The sequence below is a fragment of the Dendrobates tinctorius genome, unplaced genomic scaffold (assembly GCF_039654945.1).
Source record: "Dendrobates tinctorius isolate UK_male_01 unplaced genomic scaffold, ASM3965494v1 ptg000257l, whole genome shotgun sequence".
NCBI lineage: Eukaryota > Metazoa > Chordata > Amphibia > Anura > Dendrobatidae > Dendrobates > Dendrobates tinctorius.
Genome location: NW_027361924.1, coordinates 1,738,660 through 1,757,583, shown reverse-complemented (window position 1 = coordinate 1,757,583; position 18,924 = coordinate 1,738,660). Strand labels below are relative to the sequence as shown.

Below are 18,924 nucleotides of genomic sequence, written 5' to 3'. Positions count from 1 at the left end.
TATTCTTGTACATAGGGGGCAGTATTATAGTAGTTATATTCTTGTACATAGGAGCAGTATTATAGTAGTTATATTCTTGTACATAGGGGGCAGTATTATAGTAGTTATATTCTTGTACATAGGAGCAGTATTATAGTAGTTATATTCTTGTACATAGGAGCAGTATTATAGTAGTTATATTCTTGTACATAGGGGCAGTATTATAGTAGTTATATTCTTGTACATAGGGGCAGTATTATAGTAGTTATATTCTTGTACATAGGAACAGTATTATTGTAGTTATATTCTTGTACATAGGGGGCAGTATTATAGTAGTTATATTCTTGTACATAGGGGGCAGTATTATAGTAGTTATATTCATGTACATAGGGACAGTATTATAGTAGTTATATTCTTGTACATAGGGGCAGTATTATAGTAGTTATATTCTTGTACATAGGGGCAGTATTATAGTAGTTATATTCATGTACATAGGGACAGTATTATAGTAGTTATATTCTTGTACATAGGGGCAGTATTATAGTAGTTATATTCTTGTACATAGGGGGCAGTATTATAGTAGTTATATTCTTGTACATAGGGGCAGTATTATAGTAGTTACTGTATATTCTTGTACATAGGGGGCAGTATTATAGTAGTTATATTCTTGTACATAGGGGGCAGTATTATAGTAGTTATATTCTTGTACATAGGGGCAGTATTATAGTAGTTATATTCTTGTACATAGGAGCAGTATTATAGTAGTTATATTCATGTACATAGGGGCAGTATTATAGTAGTTATATTCTTGTACATAGGGGCAGTATTATAGTGGTTATATTCTTGTACATAGGGGCAGTATTATAGTAGTTATATTCTTGTACATAGGGGCAGTATTATAGTAGTTATATTTTTGTACATTGGGGGCAGTATTATAGTAGTTATATTCTTGTACATAGGGGGCAGTATTATAGTAGTTATATTCTTGTACATAGGGGGCAGTATTATAGTAGTTATATTCTTGTACATAGGAGCAGTATTATAGTAGTTATATTCTTGTACATAGGGGGCAGTATTATAGTAGTTATATTCTTGTACATAGGGGCAGTATTATAGTATTTATATTCTTGTACATAGGAGCAGTATTATAGTAGTTATATTCTTGTACATAGGGGCAGTATTATAGTAGTTATATTCTTGTACATAGGAACAGTATTATTGTAGTTATATTCTTGTACATAGGGGGCAGTATTATAGTAGTTATATTCTTGTACATAGGGGGCAGTATTATAGTAGTTATATTCTTGTACATAGGGAGCAGTACTATAGTAGTTATATTCATGTTCATAGGAACAGTATTATAGTAGTTATATTCTTGTACACAGGGGCAGTATTATAGTAGTTATATTCTTGTACATAGGGGCAGTATTATAGTAGTTATATTCTTGTACATAGGGGGCAGTATTATAGTAGTTATATTCTTGTACATAGGGGCAGTATTATAGTAGTTATATTCTTGTATATAGGGGCAGTATTATAGTAGTTATATTCTTGTACATAGGGGGCAGTATTATAGTAGTTATATTCTTGTACATAGGGGCAGTATTATAGTAGTTATATTCTTGTACATAGGGGCAGTATTATAGTAGTTATATTCTTGTACATAGGGGGCAGTATTATAGTAGTTATATTCTTGTACATAGGGGGCAGTATTATAGTAGTTATATTCTTGTACATAGGGGCAGTATTATAGTAGTTATATTCTTGTACATAGCAGTATTATAGTAGTTATATTCTTGTACATAGGGGCAGTATTATAGTAGTTATATTCCTGTACATAGGAGCAGTATTATAGTAGTTATATTCTTGTACATAGGGGGCAGTATTATAGTAGTTATATTCTTGTACATAGGAGCAGTATTATAGTAGTTATATTCTTGTACATAGGGGCAGTATTATAGTAGTTATATTCCTGTACATAGGAGCAGTATTATAGTAGTTATATTCTTGTACATAGGGGGCAGTATTATAGTAGTTATGTTCTTGTACATAGGAGCAGTATTATAGTAGTTATATTCTTGTACATAGGGGCAGTATTATAGTAGTTATATTCTTGTACATAGGAGCAGTATTATAGTAGTTATATTCATGTTCATAGGAACAGTATTATAGTAGTTATATTCTTGTACATAGGGGCAGTATTATAGTAGTTATATTCTTGTACATAGGGGCAGTATTATAGTAGTTATATTCTTGTACATAGGGGGCAGTATTATAGTAGTTATATTCATGTTCATAGGAACAGTATTATAGTAGTTATATTCTTGTACATAGGGGCAGTATTATAGTAGTTATATTCTTGTACATAGGGGCAGTATTATAGTAGTTATATTCTTGTACATAGGGGGCAGTATTATAGTAGTTATATTCTTGTACATAGGGGCAGTATTATAGTAGTTATATTCTTGTATATAGGGGCAGTATTATAGTAGTTATATTCTTGTACATAGGGGGCAGTATTATAGTAGTTATATTCTTGTACATAGGGGCAGTATTATAGTAGTTATATTATTGTACATAGGGGCAGTATTATAGTAGTTATATTCTTGTACATAGGGGGCAGTATTATAGTAGTTATATTCTTGTACATAGGGGGCAGTATTATAGTAGTTATATTCTTGTACATAGGGGCAGTATTATAGTAGTTATATTCTTGTACATAGCAGTATTATAGTAGTTATATTCTTGTACATAGGGGCAGTATTATAGTAGTTATATTCCTGTACATAGGAGCAGTATTATAGTAGTTATATTCTTGTACATAGGGGGCAGTATTATAGTAGTTATATTCTTGTACATAGGAGCAGTATTATAGTAGTTATATTCTTGTACATAGGGGCAGTATTATAGTAGTTATATTCCTGTACATAGGAGCAGTATTATAGTAGTTATATTCTTGTACATAGGGGGCAGTATTATAGTAGTTATGTTCTTGTACATAGGAGCAGTATTATAGTAGTTATATTCTTGTACATAGGAGCAGTATTATAGTAGTTATATTCTTGTACATAGGAGCAGTATTATAGTAGTTATATTCTTGTACATAGGGGCAGTATTATAGTAGTTATATTCTTGTAAATAGGGGGCAGTATTATAGTAGTTATATTCTTGTATATAGGAGCAGTATTATAGTAGTTATATTCTTGTATATAGGGGGCAGTATTATAGTAGTTATATTTTTGTACATTGGGGCAGTATTATAGGCGTAGGACGACGATTCTTGTGTAGCAGAAAGCGATTTCTTTGCAGCTATCAAAAATGTCACCGGTAATAAATTTGGCGCAGATTTTTGCCACAATGCTCTCCGCTAACCAGTCTTTCGCTTCCTGAGAATGGCTGAGGCTTTCCTCTTGTCGTGTCTCTCGTCTTTACACCGCGGCTTTTTTGTCGTCTCCGGGTGACAACGGTCTCCTCCTAAACACACAAGACTCGGCCATCGTCTGCTTTTCCTTAGGGAAGCAATTAAAGGCAGAATCCCCCGGACAGGTATCTATGGCAGCCGCACATTGGATGTCATTAGCATCCGCCAGCAATAAAATGGTACAAATACACCGGGTGACTAATGAGTCCGTCTGAGGCCAACCCTGATTTTTTTTTTTCTCTCTGCTACTTGATGCAGAGTATAGTAAGTGATGAGGAGACGGCAGATCCCGGCGCCTTCTCTCCAGAAAGCCTTCCTGCTGGAGCCGCTCCCGACCCATCCCCAGAAATAAAAGGCCATCACTGGTATTAATCCTCCCTCCGCTGTGGCTGGATTGCTGCTACATTAACAGATTACATTCTGGGCAGATTTAGCAGGATTCATCCTTTATAAAGGCCCCTGCCTGGATCCGGGGGGAGACGACGCTTCCCTGCTCTGTCCTGGATTCTGCTGCATCTTCCAGACATTTCTGCAGGATCAGGTAAGGAGCCGCTGTGCTATTTTGGAATATTTACTTGTGACAAGGGGTGCAAAACTTAGTGGGTTAATGATGGGTACAGCACTTAGTGGGTTAATGATGGGGGGTGCAGCACTTAGTGGGTTAATGATGGGGGGTGCAGCACTTAGTGGGTTAATGATGGGGGGTGCAGCACTTAGTGGGTTAACGATGGGGGGTGCAGCACTTAGTGAGTTAACGATGGGGGGTGCAGCGCTTTGTGGGTTAACGATGGGGGGGTGCAGCACTTTGTGGGTTAACGATGGGGGTGCAGCACTTAGTGGGTTAACGATGGGGGGTGCAGCGCTTAGTGGGTTAACGATGGGGGGTGCAGCGCTTAGTGGGTTAACGATGGGGGGTGCAGCGCTTAGTGGGTTAACGATGGGGGGTGCAGCGCTTAGTGGGTTAACGATGGGTGCAGCGCTTAGTGGGTTAACGATGGGGGTGCAGCGCTTCGTGGGTTAGCGATGGGGGTGCAGCGCTTAGTGGGTTAATGACGGGCGCTGCCCCCCATTACTCTGTAGGGGGGAGCGGGATCTATTATTATCACTGTCGTGGACAAAGTTGTGGATGTCGCCTGTATTTAGCTGTTGGCAGAGCTGAAATGGCATTTTCTTCTCCTGTCTCTCACCTGCAGTCCTATGTAAAAGCACAGACTGAGGGAGACCCCCATACTATAGGACCTGCACTCAGTAAAGTAGCGGCTGATGGTCCGAGGATCGGACGGGAAATCAAGTCCTATTCTAGATGTTTTGTGACCACTCCTGTAATCTATGTAAGCGGAGCCATGTCCGGGGGGGCTTTATATTCACTTCTGGGGGGATCCGGGTTCCAAATTCCAATTTGAGGTCAATTGGTTCCTATGAAATCGATCTACCGTCACTGTCCCATATCGAACGGATCATTATCACAGCTGTTCTCAACTTGTACATACAGGGGAAATCATCATTCGGTGATTTTTACATAGGACTGCAGGTAAAACCTACTGCATTGTGTTCCCACAATCGGATCGGCTCTGCTGCATCTGTGAGGTTTTTCTGTGGCACTGGGCAGGTTCGTGTTTGGCTGAGGTCTCCCCCAACCTTCCCTCCTCCGCCTCTATCCGGGACCTCCGACAGTCTAATCAGTCGGTGGCCGTAGAGGTCCTGACTGATGCAGTGCACCATTTTTTTTTCTTGCTTCCCCTGAAGATTTGGTGAGATGATCACATTGTTCATCGTCCTGGCAGTCGTGGGCACCGGGCAGGGTGGGCCCCAGGGGGTAGGGTCCCTCCGTAATCTCGCTGTGGAGTGTAAGCTCCGCCGGGTACGGGCTACAATTCAGACCAGTTGGTGTAAAGAAGCGGCTGCTGCTAGTTTAGTCTTATTTGTCGTAGGTCTCACGTAAAGTAAGTGACCCCCCATCTGTGTCTGTGGTATATGTTGGATATGTACCTCCCAGGTCAAAGGCCGAGGGCCTGATGGAGTCTGTGGCCTCCAATGGGTGGAGTCCTCTGGGTGTATCTGGTGAACAGGGCCCATACGGGTGAAGACGGAGGGTCTGTCCTCAGAGAGAAAATATCCATGGGCACAACCTGACCCCGAATAACACAACTTTCCACTTGTAGTGGCAGTCTTTACCACTGGAGGGCAGGAATGCTGAGTGATAGGTCAGGCCTGCAGCTGCAGCTCCCTCCTCCCCTCCCGTGGTGTTGGTCAGTCGTCCTGCACCTCGGGGGGTCATCCGCTGCCCCCCCGGGCTGTTATCGGTGCTATTAGGTGATCATCCTCCATAATGACGGATTCTGCTCGCTAATCTCCGCTCCCGACGAGTCGTTTTCTTAGGTGAGGGAGGTTGTCTATTTTTTTATTTTTTTTGCTTTGTGGGTAATTAAAGATTTATAGGAACGAGGTTTAATCCATTTATAATGAAAAGTTCTGCGATTCTGTAATAGACTTTGGGGGAAATTTAATATTTTATACTCGTTGGGAGTAAAATGTGCCAAGTTATGAGCGTGCACGCACCCCGACGATCAGTGACGCACGGCGGCTTCTCCCATTCCACACTGAGCTGTCGTTTATGGGCATGGGTGACCCCACCCCTCCAGCTAAGACCCGCCCACTTGTAGAAGTAGCGACCAGGAGTCATACTGGAAAAAGTCGCCATTCTTCATGCACCAACATGTTTTTCTTTTCTCCCCCCGCGATCAGTTCCCCCTCTCTGTTGCTTACTCACCTGTAAGTGAATAGGAACAATTTTATTAACCCACCCAAACCTAATACCTCCCCCAGCTGAGGGTCCGTTACAGTTGGGTTACATCGCAAAGGACGCAACTGTAACAATCCCTCAGCTTTCAGGAGTATTAAAGGGGTTGTCCAGAAATGTTCATTTTACAGGTCATGTGACTTGGGCAGCCAATCTCTGGCTTGGGTAATGACTGCATGTGACCAGTGAGGCCGGTGATTGGACGCAGCGGGTCACGGGATCATTGTCGCCAGTGGATTAGTTTAGGCGTTTCTAGGTAAGTAGCGCTCATGCTCCAACGCATTTCAGGCCTTTTAGTAGAAAATACTGACTTGTCCCTTGACGGGTGAGGTTTGATTACAGTGGTAGTGACAGAGTTAATAGCGGCAGCCCTGTGTCAATACTGTGTCTGTGGGTTTGTAGGAGCCGTGCAGCGACAATGTCTACACCCAGTATACAAATACATGGGGGACCGCAGTGGGGGCGGCGGAGGGCGACAGATGGAGACTGTCAGCAGAATTTGCATTGGGCTCATGTGATGCATTAGCGGCTGCACCATGGACGAGGCCCGGACGATATATCACTGCACAGACCCCCGGGGGCTTCTAGACATCTCAACAGAGACCCTCAGACTCCTGGATGACTGTCAGGTCCCCCCTATTGCCCCCTCAGCATCAATCATCTGGAGCCCAGTAACAGAGGGCCCTCCATATCCATTACAGCGTTCCCCATTGATTCACTTCTCCATCTATAGAGCCGTTTCACCTCCGTTTTTCTTATACAAAGCTCCAAACCACCAGCATTAGATAGACGTTAATTATTTCTGGCTGCAGCCACCACTAGAGGGCGCTCACTGCAGCTGGATTCATACAGTTTTTTTTTTGTAAATCAGTATGCAGTGAGCGCCCTCTAGTGGTGGCCACAGACAGATGTGTGGTGCTGCTCATCCTCCCGGTCTATAGGTTTCTATCTGCAAGAGGACACGTCGTCCTCAGAGCATTGCCCACAAGTACATAGTGAAAAAGAGACTGCCGGGGGGGCAACCGGTACAAAGATATATCCGCGGTGGGCAATTAACTTCCCCAATGAGAGACTGTGACTGCTGTGGAGGCCGAACCAACAAGCTGAAATTAACTCTATTAATAATTCTTATTCCTTAATTCTGCTCAATATTATGTGATAAATATTAAGTCTGGTGACTCGCTGCCGCAGCGAATACATGTCACTACCTTTTACAAAGTAAATTGTGTTCTCCAGTTATTCAGCCTTTGTACTTTAATCAACAGCGCCCCATGCAGTATGATGCCCCCCGCAGCTCTCCGTACAGTATAATGGCCCCCCCCCCGCACCTCTCCGTACAGTATAATGGCCCCCCGCAGCACTCCGTACAGTATGGTGGCCCGCCGCAGCTCTCCGTACAGTATGGTGGCCCGCCGCAGCTCTCCGTACAGTATGGTGGCTGCCGCAACTCTCCGTACAGTATGGTGGCCCCCCCGCAGCTCTCCGTACAGTATAATGGCCCCCCGCAACTCTCTGTACAGTATAATGGCCCTCCGCAGCGCTCCGTACAGTATGGTGGCCCTCCGCAGCGCTCCGTACAGTATGGTGGCCCCCGTAGCTCTCCGTACAGTATGATGGCCCCCGCAGCTCCCCATACAGTATGATGGCCCCCGCAGCTCTCCAGTATGATACCCCCGCAGCTCTCCGTACAGTATGGTGGCCCCCGCAGCTCTCCGTACAGTATGGTGGCCCCCGCAGCTCCGTACAGCATGATGCCCCCGCAGCTCTCCGTACAGTATGGTGGCCCCCGCAGCTCCGTACAGCATGATGCCCCCGCAGCTCTCCGTACAGTATGATGCCCCCGCAGCTCTCCGTACAGTATGGTGGCCCCTGCAGCTCTCCGTACAGTATGATGCCCCTGTAGCTCTCCGTACAGTATGATGGCCCCCGCAGCTCTCCGTACAGTATGGTGGCCCCCGCAGCTCCGTACAGCATGATGCCCCCGCAGCTCTCCGTACAGTATGATGCCCCCGCAGCTCTCCGTACAGTATGGTGGCCCCTGCAGCTCTCCGTACAGTATGATGGCCCTCGCAGCTCCCCATACAGTATGATGGCCCCCGCAGCTCTCCAGTATGGTGGCCCCCGCAGCTCTCCGTACAGTATGGTGGCCCCCGCAGCTCCGTACAGCATGATGCCCCCGCAGCTCTCCGTACAGTATGATGGGCCCCCGCAGCTCTCCGTACAGTATGACGGGCCCCCGCAGCTCTCCGTACAGTATGACGGCCCCCCCGCAGCTCTCTGTACAGTATGACGTCCGCGCAGCTCTCCGTACAGTATGACGCCCGCGCAGCTCTCCGTACAGTGTGACGCCCGCGCAGCTCTCCATACAGTGTGACGCCCGCGCAGCTCTCCATACAGTATGGTGCCCCCCCACAGCTCTCTGTACAGTATGGTGGCCCCCCGCAGCTCTCCGTACAGTATGGTGGCCCCCCGCAGCTCTCCATACAGTTTGATGGCCCCCGCAGCTCTCCGTACAGTATGGTGGCCCACCGCAGCTCTCCGTACAGTATGGTGGCCCCCCGCAGCTCTCTGTACAGTATGATGGCCCCCGCAGCTCTCCGTACAGCATGGTGGCCCCCCGCAGCTCTCCGTACCGTATGATGGCCCCCGCAGCTCTCCGTACAGTATGGTGGTCCACCGCAGATCTCCGTACAGTATGGTGGCCCCCCCCGCAGCTCTCCGTACAGCATGGTGGCCCACCGCAGCTCTCCGTACAGTATGGTGGCCCCCCGCAGCTCTCCGTACAGTATGGTGGCCCCCGCAGCTCTCCGTACAGTATGGTGGCCCCCCCGCAGCTCTCTGTACAGTATGGTGGCCCCCCCCCGCAGCTCTCTGTACAGTATGGTTGCCCTAACAATGCCCCATACAGTATGATGCCCCACATGATGGCCCCACAGCTCCCCGTGCAGTATGATGGCCTTCATAGCTTCCCAACCAGTTTGATGGCTCCCACAGCCCCCAATTCACTCTGATAGACTTCACACAGTATAATCGCCCCCACAATCACCCAAACAGTATAATGGCCCCCACACAGTATGCTGACAACCACAATCCCCCATAAAATATAAAGGCCTCCGCACATTATAATACCGCCCCATAGACCTCAGACAGTATGATGCCCCCCACAACATTCCCACACAGTATGATGACCTCGGTTGCCCACCTCAGCTTCTCCCTGTACCACCTATGTGCAGTATGTGGGTGAGGCTGCGGGCAGCAGACCCAGTGAGGACATGACGCCTGCTGGGCCGAGACTCCGCTGCCCAGGCTGAATGGTGGTACAGGGAGCAGACGGCTCACTCCTGCACCGTCATATTCAACTATATCTGCACCCTGAAATCAGGACACAGGGCGAGGGGATCAAAGCACCAGACCACCCCCGACTCACCCACCCCATAGCAGGACTCCATTATTCCTCTGCCTGTCCCTGCCCGCAGTTTGCGCGGGTCTGATATATCCCATACCGGTCTACAGTCCTGATTTTGTCTGTATAGTCCTAACAACCACATCGTAAATGGGGTGGAAATAAGCAAAAATGCCCCCAGAAGTTGTCATACTGGTGGTATTTCTGCCCAATTTGGGTTCCTGCTAGTTTTTGGGCACCGGACTTGAATGCCCTGAGTTTTGTATTGATAATTTGGGGAATGCTTTCTCCAATGCCGGAGACCTGGATCAGTAACGGCAGCGAAGAAGCTTTAGACTGTTTTGTGTACACAGCTCTTACGAAGACCTATGTGTCTCCATGGTTACGGACCACACAAGATCTGCACAGTCTTATTCTTGCATTCCGTCTGTTTGATGACCGGTCACATTGGGGGTCTGGGACCCAAATCTGCACCCAGGACTGGGGGGGTCTCAGCACTCAGAAAATCTCACAATGTTTACATCCTGCAGAACATACTAATCCTTCATGTACCCGACCCCCGCGTCCCTCCCACTCCCAAAATAAAAAGATCCTGATCTGTGTTTGTGTGAAAATATGGGCAGGACACAACCCCCATCCTCCATCTGCTCCAGCTTTGTTAGATTTTGTTCCCGGAGTCTCAGATTTGTACTTAATCCACAGCGCGAGGATAACGAGTGGGGACTACAACCCTCACCATGACACGCCGTGTAGAATCGTAGAACCGGATCACGGTCACGTTGGGGGTTGTAGGTATCGGAGTATACGGCTATGTGCACACGTTGCGGATTCTGCTGCGTTTCCGCATCGGTTTTGCTCCTGCGGAAACGCAGCAGTTCCGCAGACCAAGTACAGTACAATGAAACCCTATGGGGTTTCAAAAACGCTGTGCTGATGGTGTGGTTTTTTCCGCGCAGTTTTGCTGCGGTTTACAAACTGCAGCATGTCAATTGTTTGGGCTGTTTCCGCAGCGGTTTCACACCTTTAACATAGTAGACGTGTGAAACCGCAGGTCACTTTACCTGCGGTTCCGCGCAGAAAAAAACGCAGCGGAATCCGCAACGTGTGCACATAGCCTATTAGAATGGTATGGTGTCCATAGTTGGAGTTGTAGTCCTCTATTACACTGATGTTGGGTGGTGTAGTCTTTGCATAGAGGATAATGGCGTTGTGTAGGTCTATTATACATACAGTATTATAGACACATTGGGGGTAGTAGTGCTCCTATGTGCACAGAACAGTTGGCTAGTATTATAGCCATGTTGAGAGTTGTAGTTGTCTAGGTGCAGAGGGTAATAGCAATATAAGTGGACAGATCCTTGTGATCAGTCGTATTGAGGGTTGTAGTGCTCTGTGTCTAGAAAATGATGAGGGTCGTAGTGTTCTGTACATAGAGAATGAAAAGGCACTACAACCCTCAACATGACCATTATACAATCTTATCATCCTCTATAAATAGAGCACTACAACTCTTACTGTGACCACGGTACAGGTCTATATATGGAGGATGTTAGGATTGTACTGTGGGCGTGTTGGGGGTTGTCGTACTCGGTGTATGGAGGATGTTAGGATTGTACTGTAGGCGTGTTGGGGGTTGTAGTGCTCGGTGTATGGAGGATGTTAGGATTGTACTGTGGGTGTGTTGAGGGTTGTAGTGCTCGGTGTATGGAGGATGTTAGGATTGTTCTGTAGGCGTGTTGGGGGTTGTAGTGCTCGGTGTATGGAGGATGTTAGGATTGTACTGTAGGCGTGTTGGGGGTTGTAGTGCTCGGTGTATGGAGGATGTTAGGATTGTACTGTGGGTGTGTTGGGGTTGTAGTGCTCGGTGTATGGAGGATGTTAGGATTGTACTGTAGGCGTGTTGGGGGTTGTAGTGCTCGGTGTATGGAGGATGTTAGGATTGTACTGTGGGTGTGTTGGGGGTTGTAGTGCTCGGTGTATGGAGGATGTTAGGATTGTACTGTGGGTGTGTTGGGGGTTGTAGTGCTCGGTGTATGGAGTATGTTAGGATTGTACTGTGGGCGTGTTGGGGGTTGTAGTGCTCGGTGTATGGAGGATGTTAGGATTGTACTGTGGGCGTGTTGGAGGTTGTGCTCGGTATATGGAGGATGTTAGGATTGTACTATGGGCGTGTTGGGGGTTGTAGTGCTCGGTGTATGGAGTATGTTAGGATTGTACTGTGGGCGTGTTGGGGGTTGTAGTGCTCTGTGTATGGAGGATGTTAGGATTGTACTGTGGGTGTGTTGGAGGTTGTAGTGCTCGGTGTATGGAGGATGATAGGATTGTACTGTGGGTGTCTTGGGGGTTGTAGTGCTCTGTGTATGGAGGATGTTAGGATTGTACTGTGGGTGTGTTGGGGGTTGTAGTGCTCGGTGTATGGAGGATGTTAGGATTGTACTGTGGGTGTGTTGGAGGTTGTAGTGCTCGGTGTATGGAGGATGATAGGATTGTAATGTGGGTGTGTTGGGGGTTGTAGTGCTCGGTGTATGGAGGATGTTAGGATTGTACTGTGGGCGTGTTGGGGGTTGTAGTACTCGGTGTATGGAGGATGATAGGATTGTACTGTGGGTGTGTTGGGGGTTGTAGTCCTCTGGGTGGAGGATGTTAGGATTGTACTGTGGGCACGTTGGGGGTTGTAGTACTCGGTGTATGGAGGATGATAGGATTGTACTGTGGGTGTCTTGGGGGTTGTAGTGCTCTGTGTATGGAGGATGTTAGGATTGTACTGTGGGTGTGTTGGGGGTTGTAGTGCTCGGTGTATGGAGGATGTTAGGATTGTACTGTGGGTGTGTTGGAGGTTGTAGTGCTCGGTGTATGGAGGATGATAGGATTGTACTGTGGGTGTGTTGGGGGTTGTAGTGCTCGGTGTATGGAGGATGTTAGGATTGTACTGTGGGTGTGTTGGAGGTTGTAGTGCTCGGTGTATGGAGGATGATAGGATTGTAATGTGGGTGTGTTGGGGGTTGTAGTGCTCGGTGTATGGAGGATGTTAGGATTGTACTGTGGGCGTGTTGGGGGTTGTAGTACTCGGTGTATGGAGGATGATAGGATTGTACTGTGGGTGTGTTGGGGGTTGTAGTCCTCTGGGTAGAGGATGTTAGGATTGTACTGTGGGTGTGTTGGGGGTTGTAGTGCTCGGTGTATGGAGGATGTTAGGATTGTACTGTGGGTGTGTTGGAGGTTGTAGTGCTCGGTGTATGGAGGATGATAGGATTGTACTGTGGGTGTGTTGGGGGTTGTAGTGCTCGGTGTATGGAGGATGTTAGGATTGTACTGTGGGCGTGTTGGGGGTTGTAGTACTCGGTGTATGGAGGATGTTAGGATTGTACTGTGGGCACTTTGGGGGTTGTAGTGCTCGGTGTATGGAGGATGTTAGGATTGTACTGTGGGCGTGTTGGGGGTTGTAGTGCTCGGTGTATGGAGCATGTTAGGATTGTACTGTGGGCGTGTTGGGGGTTGTGCTCGGTGTATGGAGGATGTTAGGATTGTACTGTGGGCGTGTTGGGGGTTGTAGTACTCGGTGTATGGAGGATGATAGGATTGTACTGTGGGCGTGTTGGGGGTTGTAGTGCTCGGTATATGGAGGATGATAGGATTGTACTGTGGGCGTGTTGGGGGTTGTAGTGCTCGGTATATGGAGGATGATAGGATTGTACTGTGGGTGTGTTGGGGGTTGTGGTGCTCGGTGTATGGAGGATGTTAGGATTGTACTGTGGGTGTGTTGGGGGTTGTAGTGCTCGGTATATGGAGGATGATAGGATTGTACTGTGGGTGTGTTGGGGGTTGTGGTGCTCGGTGCATGGAGGATGTTAGGATTGTACTGTGGGTGTGTTGGGGGTTGTAGTACTCGGTGTATGGAGGATGTTAGGATTGTACTGTGGGCGTGTTGGGGGTTGTAGTACTCGGTGTATGGAGGATGATAGGATTGTACTGTGGGCGTGTTGGGGGTTGTAGTGCTCGGTATATGGAGGATGATAGGATTGTACTGTGGGTGTGTTGGGGGTTGTGGTGCTCGGTGCATGGAGGATGATAGGATTGTACTGTGGGTGTGTTGGGGGTTGTGGTGCTCGGTGTATGGAGGATGTTAGGATTGTACTGTGGGTGTGTTGGGGGTTGTAGTGCTCGGTATATGGAGGATGTTAGGATTGTACTGTAGGCGTGTTGGGGGTTGTAGTGCTCGGTGTATGGAGGATGTTAGGATTGTACTGTGGGTGTGTTGGGGGTTGTAGTGCTCGGTGTATGGAGGATGTTAGGATTGTACTGTGGGTGTGGTGGGGGTTGTAGTGCTCGGTGTATGGAGTATGTTAGGATTGTACTGTGGGCGTGTTGGAGGTTGTGCTCGGTATATGGAGGATGTTAGGATTGTACTATGGGCGTGTTGGGGGTTGTAGTGCTCGGTGTATGGAGTATGTTAGGATTGTACTGTGGGCGTGTTGGGGGTTGTAGTGCTCTGTGTATGGAGGATGTTAGGATTGTACTGTGGGTGTGTTGGAGGTTGTAGTGCTCGGTGTATGGAGGATGATAGGATTGTACTGTGGGTGTCTTGGGGGTTGTAGTGCTCTGTGTATGGAGGATGTTAGGATTGTACTGTGGGTGTGTTGGGGGTTGTAGTGCTCGGTGTATGGAGGATGTTAGGATTGTACTGTGGGTGTGTTGGAGGTTGTAGTGCTCGGTGTATGGAGGATGATAGGATTGTAATGTGGGTGTGTTGGGGGTTGTAGTGCTCGGTGTATGGAGGATGTTAGGATTGTACTGTGGGCGTGTTGGGGGTTGTAGTACTCGGTGTATGGAGGATGATAGGATTGTACTGTGGGTGTGTTGGGGGTTGTAGTCCTCTGGGTGGAGGATGTTAGGATTGTACTGTGGGCACGTTGGGGGTTGTAGTACTCGGTGTATGGAGGATGATAGGATTGTACTGTGGGTGTCTTGGGGGTTGTAGTGCTCTGTGTATGGAGGATGTTAGGATTGTACTGTGGGTGTGTTGGGGGTTGTAGTGCTCGGTGTATGGAGGATGTTAGGATTGTACTGTGGGTGTGTTGGAGGTTGTAGTGCTCGGTGTATGGAGGATGATAGGATTGTAATGTGGGTGTGTTGGGGGTTGTAGTGCTCGGTGTATGGAGGATGTTAGGATTGTACTGTGGGTGTGTTGGGGGTTGTAGTGCTCTGTGTATGGAGCATGTTAGGATCGTACTGTGGGCGTGTTGGGGGTTGTAGTGCTCGGTGTATGGAGCATGTTAGGATTGTACTGTGGGCGTGTTGGGGGTTGTGCTCGGTGTATGGAGGATGTTAGGATTGTACTGTGGGCGTGTTGGGGGTTGTAGTACTCGGTGTATGGAGGATGATAGGATTGTACTGTGGGCGTGTTGGGGGTTGTAGTGCTCGGTGTATGGAGGATGTTAGGATTGTACTGTGGGCGTGTTGGGGGTTGTAGTGCTCGGTGTATGGAGGATGTTAGGATTGTACTGTGGGCGTGTTGGGGGTTGTAGTACTCGGTGTATGGAGGATGATAGGATTGTACTGTGGGTGTGTTGGGGGTTGTAGTCCTCTGGGTGGAGGATGTTAGGATTGTACTGTGGGCACGTTGGGGGTTGTAGTACTCGGTGTATGGAGGATGATAGGATTGTACTGTGGGTGTCTTGGGGGTTGTAGTGCTCTGTGTATGGAGGATGTTAGGATTGTACTGTGGGTGTGTTGGGGGTTGTAGTGCTCGGTGTATGGAGGATGTTAGGATTGTACTGTGGGTGTGTTGGAGGTTGTAGTGCTCGGTGTATGGAGGATGATAGGATTGTACTGTGGGTGTGTTGGGGGTTGTAGTGCTCGGTGTATGGAGGATGTTAGGATTGTACTGTGGGTGTGTTGGGGGTTGTAGTGCTCTGTGTATGGAGCATGTTAGGATTGTACTGTGGGCGTGTTGGGGGTTGTAGTGCTCGGTGTATGGAGCATGTTAGGATTGTACTGTGGGCGTGTTGGGGGTTGTGCTCGGTGTATGGAGGATGTTAGGATTGTACTGTGGGCGTGTTGGGGGTTGTAGTACTCGGTGTATGGAGGATGATAGGATTGTACTGTGGGCGTGTTGGGGGTTGTAGTGCTCGGTGTATGGAGGATGTTAGGATTGTACTGTGGGCGTGTTGGGGGTTGTAGTGCTCGGTGTATGGAGGATGTTAGGATTGTACTGTGGGCGTGTTGGGGGTTGTAGTACTCGGTGTATGGAGGATGATAGGATTGTACTGTGGGCGTGTTGGGGGTTGTAGTCCTCTGGATGGAGGATGTTAGGATTGTACTGTGGGTGTTTTGGGGGTTGTAGTCCTCTGGATGGAGGATGTTAGGATTGTACTGTGGGCGTGTTGGGGTTTGTAGTGCTCGGTGTATGGAGGATGATAGGATTGTACTGTGGGCACGTTGGGGGTTGTCGTACTTGGTGTATGGAGGATGTTAGGATTGTATTGTGGGTTGTAGTCCTCTGGATGGAGGATGTTAGGATTGTTCTGTGGGCGTGTCGGGGGTTGTAGTGCTCGGTGTATGGAGGATGATAGGGTTGTACTGTGGGCGTGTTGGGGGTTGTAGTGCTCGGTGTATGGAGGATGTTAGGGTTGTACTGTGGGCGTCGGGGGTTGTAGTGCTCGGTGTATGGAGGATGTTAGTATTGTACTGTGGGTGTTTTGGGGGTTGTAGTCCTCTGGATGGAGGATGTTAGGATTGTACTGTGGGCGTCGGGGGTTGTAGTGCTCGGTGTATGGAGGATGTTAGTATTGTACTGTGGGTGTTTTGGGGGTTGTAGTCCTCTGGATGGAGGATGTTAGGATTGTACTGTGAGCGTGTTGGGGGTTGTAGTACTCGGTGTATGGAGGATGATAGGATTGTACTGTGGGCGTGTTGGGGGTTGTAGTATTCGGTGTATGACACCATTGCATGTCTGTTCTCATCCAGTCTTCTCCTCTTTCCTTCCCCCCCAGGCGCTCGCAGGGGCCTTAGTGCTGCACCTGCCCTAAATGCCATATAGGGCTGCCCTCGTCTGCCCGTGTAGCCGCCCTTCCTCTCCTCCTCTGCCGCCTCCTGGAACATTCAAATCTCATACAAATCCCCTCTGAGCTTCATTTGACTTCTGCCCGGTCATAGATGCAAAGCAGGAGATAAACGGCCAGAGATAAGAGGCGACATCCCTGAAGTTTGGTTTCCGGTAGCAGCAGGTAAGAGCGGACACCCCTGCGGAGCTACGGGACGTACCCTGGGGGGCAGGTCCGCACAGAGGGGTATAACCGGTGTCATCTTACAGCTCATTCTCTGCGGGGTCTTCCACTGAACAGCAGCAGCCATGGATGAGATGGACGCGCCCCAGATGAAGAAGGAGGTGGAAAGCCTGAAGTACCAGCTGGCCTATAAGAGAGAGATGTCTTCCAAGTCCATACCTGAGTGAGTACAGGCGGCGCAGACGCCCACAGCAGCACAGAGGATTTCATGAGATCACCAGTGCACCTGAGCTGCATATAAGTTGTATGGTAGAGGGACACACATCACAGAGTATTTAAGGACAATGTGAGTTCATTAATTGTAAGGGAAGTGTAGATATGTTGAATATTAAGGAAGAGAGACTGAGAAAGCAGCACAGAGTATGTAAGGAGGGTATGGTGATTATATAGTGTGCTTTGTTACAGGGAGGGGAGTGGAGTAAAAGGAGTAGGGTCCCCGCAAAAAGCAATAAATGAACACGTCAGTTCCTGGGGGGCCCCCATTCCACTTATGATGTAGTTTATGGAGACGGTGACCCGGTATCATGGGGTGAGGACTCCGCTCACCGTCCTGGTGATGAAGACACTTTAAAGTCTAATTAGGAAATCGGCTGTAAAGTGCCGTAATTAAAAGTTAGCTCGTTACTAATGAAAAGCTGAGCAGCAAGTCAATAAGGGAAAGCACAGCCACATCTTCATTCATTACAGGCGCCCAGTCACAGCTGTGGCACAGAGCCTGGCCATGTAATGGTTAATGTACTATGTTCAGTGGAGAATGGTAATGGTGCAGCGATGGAGACCCCAATACAGCTTCTCCTGTATTTACTATATTCCCAACTGCTGCACTTACAGGTAGAACAGACTCATTTAGCTCAATACCAACTCTGACCACCAGGTGGCGATGTAAGGTTTTGTCACCACCTCACAGTCAAAAAAGAAAAAAAAAAAAAGCAAGCTCCATCACATCAAGTATGAGGGAGAACAATGTTTCATCATCACCTGGAGAGGGGGCAAAGGGGAAGCTTCTGGGGCAGAGACATAGTTCAATCACCACATGGAAAGTGGAGACATCTGCATTATCACCTGAAAAGGGGGGGAGGGGGAGCTCCATCATCATCGGGTGCAAGAATATAGCCCTATTGTCACCCAGGAGGAGAGGTGGGTAGAGACTTAAAACCAGCAAGTGATGATGGAGCCAAGCCTATAATGTACTTCTCAGCTCATCAGACGCGTGGCCTGCCCCATTCTTTGCACTGCAGCTTCGCTTGTTCACGCTGGCTGCTGTCGGTGTAGAGTATGAAGTCTGGAGACTTTTGGTAACTTGTCTCCCACTCCTTTTATTTTAGGTTATTAAAGTGGATAGAAGAGGGGGTGCCCAATGACCCATTCCTGAACCCCGAGCTGATGAAGAATAACCCATGGGTGGAGAGAGGAAAGTGCAGCATCCTGTGAGGCTCCGACTCCCGGCACTGCCCCCACCCGATCTTCTCATTTACTCTGAATGTAACCAATACTGATTATAGGGTGCAAATAGGAAGCCGATGACTGCGCTGCATCCTGCCACTCCACAGCGGGGCTCCTAGTCACCCGCGTACCCAGATTCCTACATTTCTCCATGACCAGTAGATAGAGGGGTGAAGACGAGGACCCATTATACTTTACCTTTAGGTTTACACGGTTTGGTGAATGCAGGAGAATGCCTTTGCTTTAGTTTAGCAAACTGCTCTGCGATGAGAAGTTCTGCTGTGTGTGCGCTGCGTCACATCTGTAAGACGGCAATAATCTGGCACAACCTGCACTGCAAAAGTAGCATGAGAGGCTTCAGGCCCTGGTGCCGCTGTACCCAACAGCGCCCCCGACTGTACTGGCCAGAATATGCACTATGTAAACAATCTATGCTTTCCAGGATGTTGTAATTAATTTATTGAAAATAAGGGGAACCTGCAGACCCACCCAACCCCTTTGTATTTTTCTGTCCAAAGAATTAAATGCAAAGATTATTATAAAATTGAATAGAAAATTCATATCTAATAAAAACTTGGTGCATTTTTTTTTC

The 18,924-nt window shown here is 47.9% G+C and overlaps 1 protein-coding gene across 3 annotated transcripts; it reads left to right on the top strand.

Moving 5' to 3' along the window:
* Nucleotides 1-3,066: 3,066 nt before the first annotated feature.
* Nucleotides 3,067-18,924, top strand: GNG13 (G protein subunit gamma 13). 3 transcript variants are annotated; one of them, XM_073558437.1, is made up of 5 exons: nucleotides 3,067-3,525; nucleotides 3,659-3,941; nucleotides 16,596-16,829; nucleotides 16,916-17,052; nucleotides 18,215-18,924. In XM_073558437.1, the coding sequence occupies exons 4-5, from the start codon at nucleotides 16,955-16,957 to the stop codon at nucleotides 18,318-18,320; spliced, it is 204 nt and encodes a 67-aa protein (XP_073414538.1). In that variant the 5' UTR covers nucleotides 3,067-3,525; nucleotides 3,659-3,941; nucleotides 16,596-16,829; nucleotides 16,916-16,954; the 3' UTR covers nucleotides 18,321-18,924. The 3 variants fall into 3 exon arrangements, with proteins under 3 accessions (XP_073414538.1, XP_073414537.1, XP_073414539.1); XM_073558436.1 differs by having other exon boundaries at nucleotides 3,067-3,941; XM_073558438.1 differs by lacking the exons at nucleotides 3,067-3,525; nucleotides 3,659-3,941 and adding an exon at nucleotides 4,781-6,456.

Coding starts and splice junctions, on each gene's coding strand:
- GNG13 (XM_073558437.1), top strand. CDS start 16,955: ATGGATGAGATGGACGCGCCCCAGATGAAGAAGGAGGTGGAAAGCCTG. Junction 17,053..18,214: donor TCTTCCAAGTCCATACCTGA/GTGAGTACAGGC, acceptor CTTTTATTTTAG/GTTATTAAAGTGGATAGAAG.